Source organism: Pelobates fuscus, chromosome 1, assembly GCF_036172605.1.
Source record: "Pelobates fuscus isolate aPelFus1 chromosome 1, aPelFus1.pri, whole genome shotgun sequence".
Taxonomy (NCBI): domain Eukaryota; kingdom Metazoa; phylum Chordata; class Amphibia; order Anura; family Pelobatidae; genus Pelobates; species Pelobates fuscus.
Window position 1 is genome coordinate 474,151,459 of NC_086317.1, and position 18,621 is coordinate 474,170,079.

General features: G+C 44.9%; 1 protein-coding gene across 1 annotated transcript in view; it reads left to right on the forward strand.

The window, feature by feature from the left end:
- XRRA1 (X-ray radiation resistance associated 1) overlaps positions 1-18,621 on the forward strand; it is a 63,873-nt gene that overhangs the window by 17,737 nt on the left and 27,515 nt on the right. Inside the window, exons 6-10 of the mRNA XM_063431961.1 lie at positions 1,679-1,776; positions 5,092-5,225; positions 5,500-5,598; positions 5,946-6,205; positions 8,217-8,263. Of these exons, the coding sequence (XP_063288031.1) occupies positions 1,679-1,776; positions 5,092-5,225; positions 5,500-5,598; positions 5,946-6,205; positions 8,217-8,263 (638 nt within the window). The remainder of the gene's footprint in view (positions 1-1,678; positions 1,777-5,091; positions 5,226-5,499; positions 5,599-5,945; positions 6,206-8,216; positions 8,264-18,621) is intronic.

Below are 18,621 nucleotides of genomic sequence, written 5' to 3' on the forward strand. Positions count from 1 at the left end.
AATTTTCTTGACATTTCGGAGAAACAAAGCAACATTACTAAAGAAATGGTAGAAACGTGTGTACAGTCGAACAAATCACCATATGTTACAGTTAACACGTTTTACTTGGTTACACTAATAAATCAAATAAATACCTTTCCCAAAATAAGTATCCTATACTCTGTAATTGACCGTCATCAGGTCATGTAGGTTTGATAGTGACTCAAAGTAACCCAAGAACGAAAGTGATAAAGCAGAGACAGAAGTAGAATAAGAAAAAAAAGAGGAACCCAACTTTTTTTTTTACATGATTTACCTAACTGCTTAAAGGTACACTCCGAACCTATAAAATACTATAGCATGCTGAAAACTTTGTGTGCAGAGTGTGTCCTTTTTTTTCATTTTGGAAAAAGTGCAGATTTCAATAGAAATTGACACTTTTATAAATTAAAGGATCACTATAGGGTCAGGAACACAAACATGTATTCCTGACCCTATAAGTGTCAAAACCACCATCTAGCCCCCCTGGACCCCTCATACCTCCATAAATATAGAAATCTTACTGTATTCAAGCCTGAAGCTGTAACTCTGCATGCTGTCAGACTCAGAAAAAAACAAGCAGTCTGCTGACATCATCAGAAGTGGTTATACAAGAAATAGTGGAAGTGCACTCAACCCTTCATCCAGGAATCCAGGGTGCTCCAATGGACAAGTCCCAGTACTAAGAATGGACCAAATGTAAAATTATTAATTGTAGAAAATAATCCAGGCACTCCAACGAATTCCAAAATTATAGGCAATTTATTAGAACCAAGAACTACACAGCAACGTTTCAACCCCTTAGGGACTTTATCAGGGGTTGAAACGTTGCTGTGTAGTTCCTGGTTCTAATAAATTGCCTATAATTTTGGAATTCGTTGGAGTGCCTGGATTATTTTCTACAATTAATAATCATCAGAAGTGGTAGCCTGATCCAATCACAATGCTTCCCCATAGGATTGGCTGAGACTGACAAAGAGGCAGATCAGGGGCAGAGCCAGCACAATTCAAACACAGCCCTGGCCAATCAGCATCTCCTCATAGAGCTGAATTGAATCAATGAATCTCTATGAGGAAAGTTCAGTGTCTGCATGCAGATGGAGGAGATACTGAATGTTTGGATGCATTTTAGGCAGCCATGATCCAGGAAGGATCTCTAACAGCCATCTAAGGAGTGGCCAGTGAATTTATCACTAGGCTGTAATGGAAACACTGCATTTTCTCTGAAAAGACAGTGTTTACAGCAAAAAGCCTGAAGGTAATGATTTTACTCACCAGAACAAATTCAATAAGCTGTAGTTGTTCTAGTGACTATAGTGTCCCTTTAATCTTGTTAACCCCGCCCACTCCCCTGTCAATCAGACAACAAGTCCTGTTACTTCCTGCTTGTTTAGCTCAGTTGAGCTAAACTCAAGAGGCAGCAGTTGCCCAGAGCACCTTCCTTACAAAGCCAGTCACAGAAAGTCTGGGTGAGAAGAAAAGAGAAAAATGCATAATTAAATACTTGCAAGTTTTCATTTAATGTATTTCTGCTAAACAGTGGTTTATTTATTTTGTATTTGGGCAGTGTAGTGTTCCTTTTATCGATTTTCTTTGTGGACTTGTTTAAGGTCTTCTTTTATGACAATTCTGATTGCAATGCAATTTTTTCCTCCCCCAGAGGATTTCAGTACATTCCCAATGCTTAGAGAATTGGACATCTCCCTAAATGAGATCAATCGGATTCATATAAAACAAGAACATTTTCCTAACCTCGAGGTAAGTAGTTCTGTTTTACAGAAAATGTAATGAAATTATGACGGATTGAATGTTCATTATATAACATTTTGTTTCTTTAGCCTCTTAGAATTGTAAAACATAAATTGTTTTGATTAATTATTAAACTTATTTAGTTAAAAGTTAGTTATTAAAGTTTTTCTGGCTTATTTATATTTTATTTCATTCTTTGTTTATTTGATTTTGCTTTCTTTTATTTCACTGAACAAAACACTACAACGTTGTTTAAATACCACAATCCTCCCGAAATTTTCATATTTTGTGTTACAATCTTTATTTAAAATAGATGTTATAGGGATTTTTACACAACCTGCATGTATGTCTAATGTTAGAGGTACTCCCTTGTTGATTAAATTTAGAGCCCAACTTTAAAGGTTAAAATAAAGAAGTCTAACTCACCTTTAGCCCCACGCCACTGCAGTCTTGCCACAGTCACTGTTCCTCCCATAGGGAAGCATTGAGATACGCACTGTGCATGCATGACAATAGCCGCATTAATCGCCATTTCTTGACAATGATGGGCTATCCAAATCCATCTCTATGAGGAGTATTTTCCATTTAGGGCGAGAACCACTATTGATGACCTTGGGAAAAACTGTGAAAAAGCAATTATTACAGATCAGAGACTGCATGGACAGTCTCTTTACACTAAAACCACTTAATTAATCTGTAGTGGTTGTAATACTAAGAGTATCCCTTTAAACATGTAGACCTGGACAACAGCAGCTTATGATACACAGTACATGGAGGATTCATTCAGTCCTTTCAGATCCTAATACAGAACCTCTACTACTGACTGTGGAGGATATTAAATACTTTACAAGGTACGGCCAATTCTGTATGTTAAGCCAACAAATACACATTCAGTAATTGTCCCTTTTAATAACCAACTCCTATTGATCTGACTAAGGAGCAGGTACAGCTGCTGATCACCATAGCCTGATATACTCAAGATGTTACTCTATTATAATCGTTAATCCTGTTACAAAACATATAAAAATCTACTGGATCTACATTCTGCTAGCTCCCGCTGAAAACTCACTCAAACCGGCAAAAAAGGCGAAAACACGCTGAAAAACCAACCTGAAAACAACACCGATTGATTCAGGGCACCGAGAGGAACAAGCTGATGCCCTTCTTCCAGCCCTCGAGAACCGGTAAGGCCAAACGCAAGACTCAGGCCTACCGCCAGCCCACACTCCACACCCTGGAGACTTACCTAGACGGCATCTGGGGATATAACGAGCCAAGAGGGGAAAGGGAGAACCCTGCGACACCCGCGGACACTCCCACAACAATGTCTCGCCGATCTCAGAAAGGCCGGCAGAACCCCCCAGCAGAACAACCCGGCATCGGAGAACTGCTGCAACGCAAGGCTCCACCTAAAATGGCGGCGGAAGAGCCCTCCACTGCACTAACACGGCCCACGCTGTCATCCTCACCACGGACTACCTCTGATCCAACGACGCAGCCTCAACCCACTGACCAGCCACAGGCAGCACCAACACCTAAGATGCAGCCTGTACCTCCACCCCCATCACAGGCGGCCACAACAGAAGGGACACAACGGGTCACACTCCCAACCCTTCAGGAATCCGCCACGGAATCTGGGGAACACACCCTGGCCACGAAACAGGACCTCCAAATATGGATGCAGGCACTCCAGGATTTCATCACCGCGGACATAAGCACCATAAAAACAGAGGTACGGCAAAATACAACCAGGGTAACTTCATTGGAGGAGAACGTAGCACAAATCACGGGTGACATGTCCCACCTACAAAAATCCTTACATGACCTACAAATGACCCAACAAGCGCTGGCAGCGCAGATATCCGCTCAGGGGGACCACCTACGCCGCACCCATATCAAACTCCGAGGGGTACCCGCTACAATCCCCCAAGCCGAAATACCTCACTACATCAGGAGGCTCCTGAACACGATATTGCCACCCCAAGCTGCCCGAAAACTCACCCTACAGAGCACTTACCGCCTACCACCTGGGCCCAATTCGCCCCCCACGGGAGCAAGAGACGTCATCATCTGCTGCACCACGACGCAAGATAAAATAGCCATACTAACGGCAGTAAAAGGCAAGACACCCTTGAACTTTGAAAATGCCCAATTACTTTTTTTCCAGGACCTGACAAGGGCAACCCTACAATGGAGGAGAACAATGCACACACTAACCAGCCGCCTGAGGACAGCAGGAGTACAGTATCGCTGGGGGGCACCCAGGGTCCTGACATTCACGCATCATGACAACACCTACAAGGTCACGTCGGAGACGGACATACCTGCCATACTAGCTACGCTAGGACTCACAGAGACACACAGGAATACGGGAGGCACGTCTCAGATGGGGGATCCTGCCACGGCGTCCTCCTTTACACCTCGACCCTCGGGGAGTTCACACACAACTCCCTGACGCAAACCTGTACCCCATAACCGGATTAATGGGAACTCAGCCGCCTACACCACGGACATGGTCCGATAGGCCTTAACGGACTCTTGATTTGCAACTGTTTTATACGACTGTATTGTGTGCAATTTTTCATTGTTTCTTCGTATTTGTTTTGTTTTCCCGTTCACACACTTGTTTGTGTCGGTTTATACCTCTTAGAAGGCTACCGGGCCCACCAGCCCACACTTAGCCTCAGTAGGGACACGCAGAATACAACACTCACCCTTCCCCCCCCCCGCCGCCCCCTTGGTTAGGGGTGTCTACCAACGCGTACCACAACACCACAACGCACATCACATAGCAACCCGTGGTAACCAGACAAGATCCAGACTAGACCACAGTACCTACCCCGCTCATCACGAACATGCATTAGGCCAGAATAACCAAGAGATGAGCTAGGGCACGTAACAGCACTGTACCTACCCGCAGCTAGGCAAACAACATGGGTGCACAACCCTACACTAGGGACCACACCAGTAACGTAACCTGTTTGAAAAAGTTAAAAATGTGTGCAGACTTAAAAGACGAACCACTAACCCGTTTTCCTTTCTGTATGTAACAACATCGCAGTCATTGTAATGCAAGTAATCTTACCATGCACCATTAAAATAAAGAATTTAAAAAAAAAAAATCTACTGGATCTACCTTGGTCCATTGATGCTACGCCTCCAATGAACGGTTGACTTAGTCTCATGATAGGACAATAAATAATGTAATGTCCTCAAACTGCCTCCATGAGGTGTTACCATACCCAGCAACGAGTCAGTTTGACAGTCAGTTATTTGGCTACAAGACAATCATCCATGCTCCATTGTTTACTTCCTCTGTCACAGGTGTTGGACCTGTCCTACAATAACTTGTCACCAGATGACATCTCCCAGCTTGGTGTGCTCCCACAACTGCGAGTGCTTCATCTAACCGGGAACAGACTCACTCATCTCCCACCAGACATGAGCGGTTCTCATTGGTAAGTAGAGCTGGGGAACGTGTCTGGTGGTTCCTAAAGCTTCCCTATGTTATGGCATAATTTTAAATGGCTTTTCAAACACATTACCCAGTTTTCCAATATACGTAATCGCTTTTCTGAGCAATACAGACATTTCGATATAATTCTGGGCTATAGGTCTGCTTAGAAAGTACGTTTTTGATAGTGAAAACTTTAGTGTAAACTGGAAATCTGCAATTCAGAAATGTTTTCATTTCTTAAGACTGAGCTGATACATATTGTATTATACACACAGCAATGATTTGATGTGTTTCCCGTCACTTGAAATTCTGATGCTGGACGATAACAGACTGTCTCAGGCTTCAGTGTTTGGATGTTTGGCCAATCTAAAAAGGTAAGACCCCCAGATTTCTTCTTTAACCCAGTTCAGAAACACAGGTGGTATTTTATGGGAGCTTGGTCTCACTTGGAGTAGCTGAATGAACTCCACTAAGCAGTGTCCTGCCAAATATTAAACACGGGTCAGACGGATGCAGTCGGCAGAATGGATATCCTTGAATCTGACAGCTTATAGTTCACAAATTCTGTTTGTTTTAATATACGATGCTTATCTCTCAGCTCCTTCAGATTTTGTTTGCATTCCTTTGCAATACGAATATTCCCACCTTGTCATTATTTGTAAACTCAACTGAAGTTAGCTGAATTCAGTTTGGTAGCTCTCGTTTTTCCTGATTTACATAGGCTGCACCAGCTGAATCTTGATAAAAATGGTATTACGGAAATCCCATACCTTCTGGAGCTGGACCTTGACAGTTCTATGGATAGTCCTCCTGGAAAAACAAGAACAAAGAAGCAACCCACACCGGGAGGAAGCATTAGCCACAGCAAGCAAAGTAAACGAGAAAATAACAAGAAAACATCTGAAGAGGACCGATTTCATGAGACGGATAAGGACATTGATTACATAGTGTTCCCCAATGCAGACGATCCTGACCGAACAGGTTAGTGGATTATTCACACTGGTGGATTCCATTCATTGCTCTAGAACATTGGTTTCCAACATTGTTTGATTCATGCTTATATCTCTAAAAGGTTTTTGAAGAATGCACATTCAGTATATGTATCAACATGGAATGCTGCCATTGGGGTTATTTCCTGAAATTTAAATGTTAGCCAATTGAAATCTAAATGGCAACATTTGGGCTAAAATCGCCAATTTTGGAAAGATTCTCCAACTTCTTTATATTCATAGCTGAGCTATTTTAAACAACATTTTACTACTTTGGTATCAATTTGCTCGAATTTGGAGATAAATTTAGAAACTCTGTTGGTTTTGCCCATATTGACTGGTGACAAACCCAGGAGGAGATATGTTAGTGGTGATTGATAATATAGTCTGTTCATCAACCTAACCGGGCACAAACAATCAGTGTTACGTAAACGAGTAATGGTTCCACTGTTTGTTCCACCAACACGTGGACCTTCCACACGTCTCTGAGAATACTCCCGATGCTGTTAAATATTAGTGACGTATCATTTCTTCCTGTTATGCTGACAGTACATGCAGCATCCTTTACATTTATAATAGAGGTAGAATCGACCCGTGAACCATTAAATCCTCCTCTTCCACATTCCCATCCAAACATCCCCAGATCACATTCTGCCTCTTCAGAGACAGATACCAAGTAGAGAGTGTTGTAAGATGTACAGTTTATATTAGAACGAGTAGGCCCTTGTCCCTTGCTGCAGATGCAATATTTAAACAGGATTGGTGGAGGGTTTGAGCACCATTCCCAATAGCAATAATAAAACCTCATGATCTGTGTGGTTGATAAGGAATGGAAAGACATCTTGATGCGTTTTCCTTACTTCCACCCTACTTGCTTTGTGGATTCTCCTTGATCAAATATAGATGTGGCCAATACCACACTGGCACAAAGCACTGCCTTTCCTCTGTGACAGAGCCAGCAACATGGCAGATACCCAGCTGTTGCAGGGCTATAGCTGCCATGATGCCTTGTCAACTGGCTTATTATGTAGTGTTAGTAATGCCAAGGATAATTGATTTTTCCCTCCAATACAGATAATATTCATAGCTGAGCTATTTTACCTTACACCCACCACTGGAGGGCTCTCAGAGTGCAACATGGTATATATACACCATTTTAATTTTGTATGAGTCATCTATCTTATATTATATCATGTTGACTGGCCATTCCCAGTGTAATTCCAGTGCACATTGTGACGCTGTACTCCTATCCAGCATCAATAATAACTCCAGGTAACTTGGCTTTCACATCTATCCAGTGTCAATATTGACGTGAGGCAATTTTCCACCTGTCCACCAACTCGCGTTAATCCAGGGCAAATAATGATGCAGACCACAGTGTCCACACCAGCCAAGTACGGTGTTGTTATGGTGTTACAGGCCATATTGGTGTCATCCTGATGATATCAAACGCTAGGGCTATTTAAACTTTAGGACCAGGAGACCAGTGCCTTGTCTCAAGTAGCCCAAGAGTGTGTGTCTTTTGTGTTTGCTTATTCTGGAATTTGACCTTGACTTGTTTGTTTTACTAACCCAGCTATTCTGACCTTGGCTTGTCTCACCATCTTGTATTTCTATATCACTGACCTTTTCCTATCCTTGACCAGTCTGGCTTCTGTTTATAGTGTGCAGCCCAGCCATCTCTAAGGACTGGTAATACATACTTGTTTTCCAGGCTTTGTGTGTTGGGACCCCCTACCAATCCTGACAGATTTTTTATCAATGTTTCATAATATGAAAAGGGAGTGTGGGTCAATTAAATTAAATTATTTATTGTAGCCAATAATCCCTAACTTAAAAATCATGTACCAGATGTTTATATCTAGAATTAAATGTAAATTTATGTGTGCACAATATGCCAAACATGTCTCTAATTGTATCCTAAATATTGATAGCATTGTAATGCAGGTCACTTTTAGAAAATAAGAATATTGGTGTTAATGACCATACTTGTTTGCTTCCAGATATTCTATTTACCTCGATCGACCGCCCACATACTGATCGCTTGCCGGTAAATATCTATTTTATATTAATATTAATGAAACAAAATGTGTTGTATTTTTCCCATGTATAAGACCATGTTTTTTTCTAAAAATATTTTAGTCTAAAATTGGGAGTTGTCTTATACACGGAATGTCACTGCAGGGGTTAAAAAACACGCTTGTGCGCGGTGCCTGACAGCCAATCAAACTTGTCACATGCGGCTGGAGCTCCTTCAAAAATTGAATTATTAAGCCAAATACTTACGGTACTTACTCAATTTGGGCAAAAACTTGGCTAGTCGCTGACAGAACACTGTTGGGTTCGCTACTGCCAGGTTCCTGCGGGCATAGGCTGTGTTGAACACCTCTGCGACCTGCTGACATACTTGAAGCAGAGGAGGAGCTTCTCTGTGAATTTGATTGATTGTGTGTGTGGGTCTGGAAGATCTTGCGCAACTGCATTACTCTGGACCACGCCAAGACCTCACGACTCCGGACTACAGATCGACACTGCAGGGTGAGGCCTTGCCCGGACATCCCCGTAGGTACCTTGGGCAGAGGGCATTGTTGCTACCAGCAGCAGGACGGTGGCCCAGGGAACCAGTGTACGGGCGTGGCCCGAACTCGGGGAGCTGCCTACTGGAGTGTGAGGGGGCTCTGGACCGGTGGAGAATCCTGAACAGTGCTCAGTGCTATAAATGTTTAAATTATGTATTTCTTAATTTTGGCCTCAAAAAATAGGGGTCATTTTATACATGGGGACAGGTCCAGCCCAAGGCATTGTGCTGTCTGGATCAAAGGATGAAATGCTCCCCCTCCCCCATCCCCAACAAAACCACACCAAGCAAAAACACTCCCACATCCATTATGCTATGCAGTGTGTGTAGTGAATGCAGTGTCTGTGCAGTGGCTGCAGTGGCTGTGGATTGCATGCAGTGTGTGTAGTGAATGCATCGTGTGTCTGTATTGTGGATGCAGTGTGTGGATAGCGGATGTAGAGCACAATGAAAAAAAGGGAAATATTGAATAAATGCTCAAAATCACCAAATCACACCAAAATAAAACAAATAATATGGTGAGTGCATGATACACAAACCAAGTGTGGATAATAAAGGATATATAAAACATGCAGTTTTTACCATATATCAGTGGACTTTCTAAACATATGTCCTAAAAATATAAAATACAGAACATAGCATAGCCTGTATGTAATGAATGAATATGAGTACTGTAGATATAAAATCTCCCACTCACGTGGTGCTGAGCCGTTAGGAGTGGCTCAGACTACAAGCGCCTTTTCCAATAATCTGGAGACCACAATGCTGGAACACAGATCAAGATGTTCACTGTAGAGTTTCCCCTTGTATGGTTTGAATTAACACCAGGTGGAGGGTAGATACAGGAAAAAAAATATTTATTTGCATAAATTACAGCATAAAACGGAATCTTCCAAGTAAAATTGCAAAAAAAAACGCATTTTGACCGCTATGGTCTTTAACAAATTACAAAATGTCATAATTAACTTTTAACATTTAAATATCCTCAAAAAAGGATGGGGCGTGGCTTGGAGGTCCAAGAAAATGGCATCCTAATCCATGAGCTCCCCGCAGGCTCAGCACAAAACCTCACCAACCGCATAGCCTAACGCCCAAAATGGGGAAGACTCACCGCACATCGTGCGCCCAGCGACCCGCGGACACCCCGAAAGGCACCCCGAACCCCTCCATGAAAAACTACCTGGTGACACAGGCGGACCTGGACCAACAGGCCTCAAGTGACTCCGCGGCCTCGGGCTTTTCCCGCCCGCGGTCACCGCAAGGAGAGCAGACACACACAATCTCCCCTACCTCCACGCCAGAGCTGATCTAAATCCTGCAACAGCTGCCCACGAAAGCAGACCTGAGGACGGCGAATGCTGAACTCCGTACCTCAATAACCACGGAGCTCCACGCACTGCGAGAGGAGATACAAGGCCTCAGCCAGAAAGTTGCACAGCTTGAAGCAGACTGCGACCACATGTCTGCCGCTCAGATGGCGAACATGGATAGACTACAATCTCACACCAAGGTATTACAGCAAATGGCATTACATATAGAGGATTTAGACAAACAGGGGCAGGAGACAGAATATCCGTTTAAGGGGAGTGCCTGAAGAGCTAGACAAGAAAACACCAATTCAGACCACGTTATTAGAGCTATTCAATAAACTACTGGCCCGGCCACTCCAGACACCTATAGGCTTTGTGCGAGCGCACCGCGCACTGAGGCCACAGGGACCCCCAGAGGGCCCGGCCAGAGATATAATCTGCTGCCTGGAGAGCTTCCCCCTGAAAGAGGAGATCCTCCGCAAGGCCAGGGGCACAGACAAAATCCTGTTGGAAGGCTCAGAAATACACCTGTTCCCGGATCTGTCCCCAGCAACCCTGACATTCAGGAGAGCGATGAAACCCCTAACCAGACAACTACAAGCAGCCAACATGAGGTACTGCTGGTGTTTTCCCACGGGCCTACAGGTCGCAACACCCAACGGCCCTTTTATGGTTATAGGGGAAGAAGACGCCATGTCGCTCCAAAGGGAGCTACACCTGACACCAGAGACATGGCCAAACCCGCTGAATTTTTATACTTCTGGCCCCAGGCCGCAAGGCACAGGCCCCCGACCCCAAAGAGTGAGGCTCCCTCGCACACAAATGATCAGACCGGCGGGGACGCCCAACTGAAAACCGCGGACCCCCCCCATGGCTACACTCCCAGCAAGGACGGCTAACAGGAGAATACCGGCTTTAGGACAGAAACTTTGATTGCATGGGCACGATGAGAACTTTACAAAAACTTTTTTTTTTCTTCTCTCCCTCACTTCCTCCGAACACTGCGGGCAAACACGCCCTGGAACTTTACGAAGAAACTCTGACGCACTGCCATAGTCTGAACATCTGTCTGCCTTTTCCCACAGCAAGTATTGGCAGAGCGAGCGTTCAGAGGGGGGGACGGTGGGGGGGGATCTAGGGGTGAGGGGACGCAGGCCCTGAAGGGGTGTCCAGAATCCGCAGAGCAGTGGAGGGGGGAGAGATCCGCACCATGCCTCCTGCTAGAGGGGAGAAGGAGGGAGGACGGGATCCCTAACTATTCTGAGGATAGACCCACCGACATCACCCTGGGGCACGCCACCTATGCTGGGAAATGACCACCTGAGCTGGGGGGATTGGAGGGGGGGAGGGAGATGAGGGAGGGGGCGGGGGGAGGGGAGCGGGACAGGTCAGTAACCAACCTGCACAGAACGGATGCACGAGGGAAATCTGTTACATTGTTTGTTATGGCTACCTAATATGTTAAAGTTATTGATGTTAATATGTGGTGAGGTTAACACACATGATACAATCTAGATGGATCGAGCCGTAAGTCGGGGAGACGGAAGGTCCTGACTGGGTGGAGCCCCGAGAGACCACAATGGTCTGCGACGACCGATTTGTGAGCGCACCTGGTCCCCTGGGTTATGCCCACTTGGGAATTCTTGGACTCCTTCGACTGCCCTACTGGAGTGAGCGACAAGACTCAGGCGAGCGGTACCGCTCCGCCCACTAGTGGACGGGGGATTTACTGCCCTCCGATGCTCTTCTCCGATATCACTACACACAGCGATTGTGTACTGACACAGGGACTGTGTGATACAGCCCTTGACTTTTCCTTCCCCGGCTACCCCACATTTCCCTAAACCCCCTTCCCCAACCTAACTCTAGACCTCTTGACGGACATGACAATACTCACACACAACCGACAGAAAGGTGACGACCATGTCCATTGCCCCGGCCCCTATCACAATTCTCTCTCTTAACGCCAGGGGTCTAAACAAGCCCGAAAAACGATCAGGAGCCATGAGGGAATTCCTAACCCATAAGGCATCTATAGTGTTTCTACAGGAGACACATTTCAGAGAGGGGTCAAGGCCCACGCTGACAAACCAACACTACCCCGTAGGCTACTACAGCTATTTTCAGGGAGGAAACTCCAGAGGAACAGCGAATCTCCTTCACAAACGCATTCTGTTTAAAGAGACAGGAGTGATGACTGATCCGGAAGGACGCTACACTTTTTTAAAGGGGGAGATAGCAGGCACAATGTACACCTTTGCTAACGTATATGTCCCAAACTGCAGGCAATATCGCTTTATAGCCCGGATACTTCGCACCCTTAAGAGCTTTACAGAGGGCGTTATGGTACTGGGGGGCGACCTGAATGTAGCTCTGGATCCTAAGTGGGATTCCTCCCTAGGACACACACACATCCCCCACACAACACATCACGGCAATCAGGACCTTATTGGCAAGGGCAAAACTGGTAGACTGCTGGAGGGCACTACACCCTGATGAGAGGGATTATACCTTCTATTCCCATCCGCATAACTCATACACCCGAATTGACTACCTCTTTATGTCACAGTACCACCTACCGCTAGTGCTTCGAGCCGAACAGGGCACTGCGACATGGTCGGACCATGCACCGGTGACCACCACACTGAAATCCCCCCTATTCAAACTAAGAACTCCAAATGGAGGTTAAACGAAGCACTACTCGCAATGCCTGAGGTGGCGACAGAGATAGAAACAACATTACAAGAATATTTCACAAACAATAGTGACCAGACCTCCCCCACCATACGGTGGGAAGCACACAAAAGTGTAATTAGGGGACATTTCATACAAAAGAGCACACTCCTGAAGAAGCAGAGGGAGGCGCGTATGACCACAATACTGACGGACATACGACACCTAGATGCCCTCAACAAATGCCTTCAACTCCCCACACACCAGGCGACGCTCCTCTGACTACGGAGGGAACTGACTACACTTCTACGCTCTCAACACCATAGAGCTGTACTGCGCCATAGGGCATTTTTTGCTGTAAATGGAAATAAGAGTGGGAAGCTCCGGCGCGCATGCTGAATAAAAGAAGACAAGACACATACATCGACCGCATATGGGACAAGGGAGGGGTCTTGCACAGACACCCCACTAAGATGCAGGAGATCATCCGGGCATACTACACAGAGCTATACTCCATACCAAGGCCACAAACAGACACACATGCCCAAAAGCTCCGTAACTCTATAGACGACTATCTTAAGACCCATACACTCCCCTCTCTAATGACGGAAGTGGTAGACCAGTTAAAGGAACCCATTACCCTGGAGGAGTTGGCGCTCGCGATCAAAAGCACCAAACCAGAGCGGAGCCCAGGCCCAGACGGACTGCCCATTAAATACTATAAGAGATACGCAGACATACTATACCCCCCAATACTAGCCATGTTTAACGCAATCAGGGAGGGACACGACATCCCCAAACAGGCATTAATGGCACATATCACCATAATCCCTAAGGAGGGAAAGGATCGGGAGCACTGTGGGAGCTACCGACCTATATCCCTCATCAACAACGACCTTAAACTGCTGGCGAAGGTCCTGGTGACCAGACTCCAGACGCACGTACCCAGGTTGGTCCACGCGGACCAGGTGGGATTCGTGATGGGACGGGAAGCCAGGGATAATACTATCCGAGCCCTCACACTCATGCATAGGAAGACAGGAGATGACACGGACCTTCTCCTGCTGTCCACGGACACGTTGAAGGCCTTTGACAGGGTCTGCTGGGAATATATGTTCTGGACGATGGCTCACATGGGTATGGGACCACACCTCCAGGGATGGATCAGAGCTCTTTATTCCCGGCCGACGGCACACGTACTGGTCAACGGGGCACTTACGGAGGCCTTTCCAATCTATAATGGCACACGCCAGGGATGTCCCTGTCCCCATTATTATTTGTCCTGGCCCTGGAGCCCTTCCTGAATACCATCAGATGCCACTCAGACATCAAGGGAGTCAACACAGGGGATACACACCACAAAATAGCCGCATACGCAGACGACCTGCTGTTCTTTATAAAGGCATTCCAGATGTTTGGACTACTATCGGGTCTGAAAATCTATTTTTCAAAATCCTATATTTTAAATATTAGTCTACCCGCGCAGAGGGCCACCCAGCTTCATCGGAGTCATGCATTCCAATGGGCTCCAGACAAAATACGCTACTTAGGCACCTGGTTAATGGCGAAAGCAGCGAACATATACACGGCTAACTTCGCCCCGATACTACTCCAGTTTCGGAAAGACATGAGGGAGTGGGCCTTCCCTCACATATCCTGGTTGGGTAGAGTACAAGTGGTGAAAATGAACTTTTTGCCGAGGCTACTCTACCTCTTCCAGGCCCTGCCCATAGTGATCCCAACTTCCTTTTTCACGACACTTCGAGGAGCGCTGGGGGCTTATGTGTGGGATGGGAGGAGACCCAGACTGAGATACTCACTGCTCTCACAACCCAAAGACAAAGGGGCCCTACCAGACTTCACACTATAATACAAACATGCCACCTACAGCACATTGTCGAGTGGTCCAAAACGGGGTTCACCAAGCTCTGGAAAACGGCAGTGAAGAAAGAAGCGGGCATACCTGCCGCCCTCCTCCCGTGGCTCCCCACGAGGAGGGCCAGGGAGGAAAGACAATACTCCGCTTACACCAAAGCGACACTGACGGTGTGGCGCAGAAGCATAGGACGACATTCCCTTTCCACATATCCATCCCCATTACTGCCTCTCACTTACAACACAGACTTCCCGCCAGGCATGGACCCGCGAGCCCTTCGAGCCCTGGTAGAAGACCCTCTACCACGGCTGAGACATGTGTGCACCAGACGAGGACTGAAGGGCCTGACAGAGATGTGTGGAGAGACCTTCCAGCCTTTCCTAACACATTTTAGATATGAACAGCTGCGCTTCTATGTGAAACTCTTCCCACAAGGGATAGCTCTTGACAGGGACCTCACTGCCTTTGAAAGGCTGTGCACAGACCCAGATCACACCTATACTCCCTCCTCCAATCACAAACCCCAGGGGAAGTGCCTACATTTATGGGAAAATGGGAGGAGACCTTGAACCAAACATTCCGTTGTCCGCACTCGTACGGCCAACTCGCGCTTGCAGGACTTCTCGCGGGCGGCTCCCTTCCTATGGAATAGCCTGCCTACCGCCATCAGACTCTCCCCTAGTCTTGCATCTTTTAAGAAGTGCCTTAAAACTCATCTCTTTAGGAAAGCATATGGCCTCCAAGACTAACCCTTACCTCACATACCTGTCTCTTGCCCTCTCCTAAAGGGCAGTCCACCTTATTTGATTGCAAATTCCTGTCCTAATGTGTTTTACACCCACCTCCTATAGAATGTAAGCTCGATCGAGCAGGGTCCTCTTCAACCTATTGTTCCTGTAAGTTTATTTGTAATTGTCCTATCTATAGTTAAATCCCTTCTCATAATATTGTAAAGCGCTACCGAATCTGTTGGCGCTATATAAATTGCAATAATAATAATAATTCAGATGTGCAATATCATACACATTGTTCCCGTTTTTAGCAAAAAGCCAAGAGATAGCCTACAAATTGCTTACACGTTGGTATCGTACGCCAGCCACGGCACACCACATACACACAAATGAGACTCGCCTCTGCTGGAGGTGTGACAAGGCACTAGGCACACTCATACACATATGGTGGGAATGCGAACTAATACAACCCTTCTGGCGCACTATCCACAAAATACTAGGCCGATTCTCAGACAACCCTCCACCGCTAGAACAGGCAGCCATGCTACTCCATCACACAAAAAAACCAATGTCCAAATACAAAAAATCACTCACAATCCGGATCCTCAACATTGCAAAACAGACTATCCCACAGTTTTGGAAGAAAAAAGAAGCCCCATCCATGCTCACGTGGTTCACCCAAATGGAGGACCTAAGAGCCATAGAAGAACTTACCATGCATGCGGCTGGACCGCAACAACAGACATATCTTGACATATGGACACACTGGATACTGACGACTACAAAACCAGAATTCCAGACATTAATGGCAGATCAACTACCTGAGGACACACGACTGACACAGAGACGGAAGACTAGCCAGGGGACTGAACACTATAAGCTAAAACAGCACCAATAGGCTGATGACCAACAAAGCGCATACAAGACCGACATGTCTCATAATTTAGACAACAAAGGCGTAATTACAGTACAATGTAAGAGAGGAAACAGAGAGAAAATACACCAGTCCAGGGGCAATATAGATTACCCGTGGATAGGTGTAATATGCACAAATAACTCTCCTTAACGGGGAATAACCCACAAAATTGAAAATTGAATGAAGAACTGGGGACCAGAGTCCCTAATAGGAGAGTAGGGAAGGGGTCCCTACCTTTAATAATCCTAAGGACAAAAGTTAAAAAGGCAGGAAAGGTCTGATCAGGGATATAGAATCAGGCTAAAGCATTATAACCTTGTTCCAATATATGGGCAGTTTAATAGGTAATAAGGGGAGGGGAAGGGGAGAGGGAGGGAGGGAGGGGGAAAGAAAAAAATGAAAGGTCCCCTATCTTTGAAGGCTTTCCTAAGGTCTGGAAAAAGTGCTGGAAAAGGTACATCGACGATGTGCTAATTGTTTGGACTGGTTCCACCAAAAGAGTTTGAAGACTTCGTTGAAATTCTTAATATGAATAATCTCAATTTAAGATTTACCAGCGAAGTTGGTGGGAAACAGATTAATTTCCTAGATATCACGATCTCAATTGAAGAGGGAGGTGTGACACAGACTACCCTATTTAAGAAACCAACAGCTACAAATAGCCTCCTGAACTGGACCAGTTACCATCCAAAACCTGTAAAGGCTGGTATCCCAATAGGCCAATACCTAAGGTTAAGACGTAACTGTTCGTCCACGGAGGATTTCAAGATCAAAGCCTAGGACCTTAGGAATGCCTTCAAAGATAAGGGATACCCAAATAGGGTCCTGCGTAGGGCATATACTAGAGCTATTAAGACTAATCGGGACATACTTCTCAATGACAAGCCTGTACAATCAGAAGATGAAAAGCTGATTAGATGCATCGCCACATACGATGCCGGCTGGGACTATATGATGGCAACGCTCAAACGATACTGGCCGATACTTAAGTCCGATCCACACCTGAAACAAGTGATTACCTCTTCACCCTCAGTGACAGCAAGAAGGGGTCATAATCTTCGGGACACCCTGGTACAAAGCCATTTGGCACTTCATAAAAAAGGCCTAAATAACTATTTACCGAAGGGCTCCTACAAATGCGGTCACTGTAGTGCATGTGAATTCATGGATAAAAATTCCAAGGTATTCACTGACAGCAATAATACTGATACTTTTCCAGTTTGATCATTTTTCAACTGCAGAACTGAAGGTGTAATTTTTTTACTTACCTGTTCCTGCGGTATGAAATACGTAGGAAAAACGTTCAGACCTTTTAAAAAACGCATTAGGGAACACGTCAACTCAGTTAGGAGACCCTTAGAAACTCCAATATCCCGACATTTGAAAATACATCACTTGAACTCTTCTAAAAAGTTAAAATTTATGGGAATCGAACATATTCCACAGACTCAGAGAAGAGGTGACTGGGACACGAAACTGAGACAACGTGAGTCCTATTGGATTTACAGATTAAAAACCCTCTCGCCCGCAGGGCTTAATGAGGGATTTTCATTTACTGCATTTTTATGATCACTCTCTACTTCAGATGTTATATATAAGAAGGGAATCCCCATCAAATCCTTATATACATAAGTTAGTATGAACACATTTTATTTTGATTATTTTGATTATTTGAAAAAATGGTATAAGACAATAAATTTCACCACCTAAGTCAAAGGTAATGGCTCCCCTTCTTAATTTAGGGCAAATTATTCTTTTGCCCATGCTCTATTATATGGGTCTAAAACCACTATCCTTAAAAATAGTAGGTGTATTTCATTATCAAATTATACCAGGACTTTTACTTTGTGGGGATACTTATGGGATAATAATTGTAAACAGAGAGAATTGCCCACGATTTCAATTCTCAGATCCCTAAGAACGTTTATCGTTATAAGTGAAAATGTAAAACCATATACCGGTAATTAAAAATCACAAATTGTTATAAAATAGATATTTATTTCTTAACAATTTAAATAATAATGATGAGTAACATGCATGATAATAATCAATGGAATTCGAGTATAACATGAATATGCAATACAATATGGTAATTTAAAACAAACATTTCCTAATGACTAAGATGTAGTTTAGAATCTACACATTAGGTGTCAAGATTGATTTACGACCCTTTCACAGAGGGGAGAGAACTCTTCAGCGTGCAGCGTGAAGCAATAAAAAAAAAAAAAAACTTAGCTGGCAGTTTAGAAATGACCCCTTCAATGCTGGCTAGACCTCCTAAATAGTTAAGATCTACTCCTATGTAATTTTAAATAAATAACATT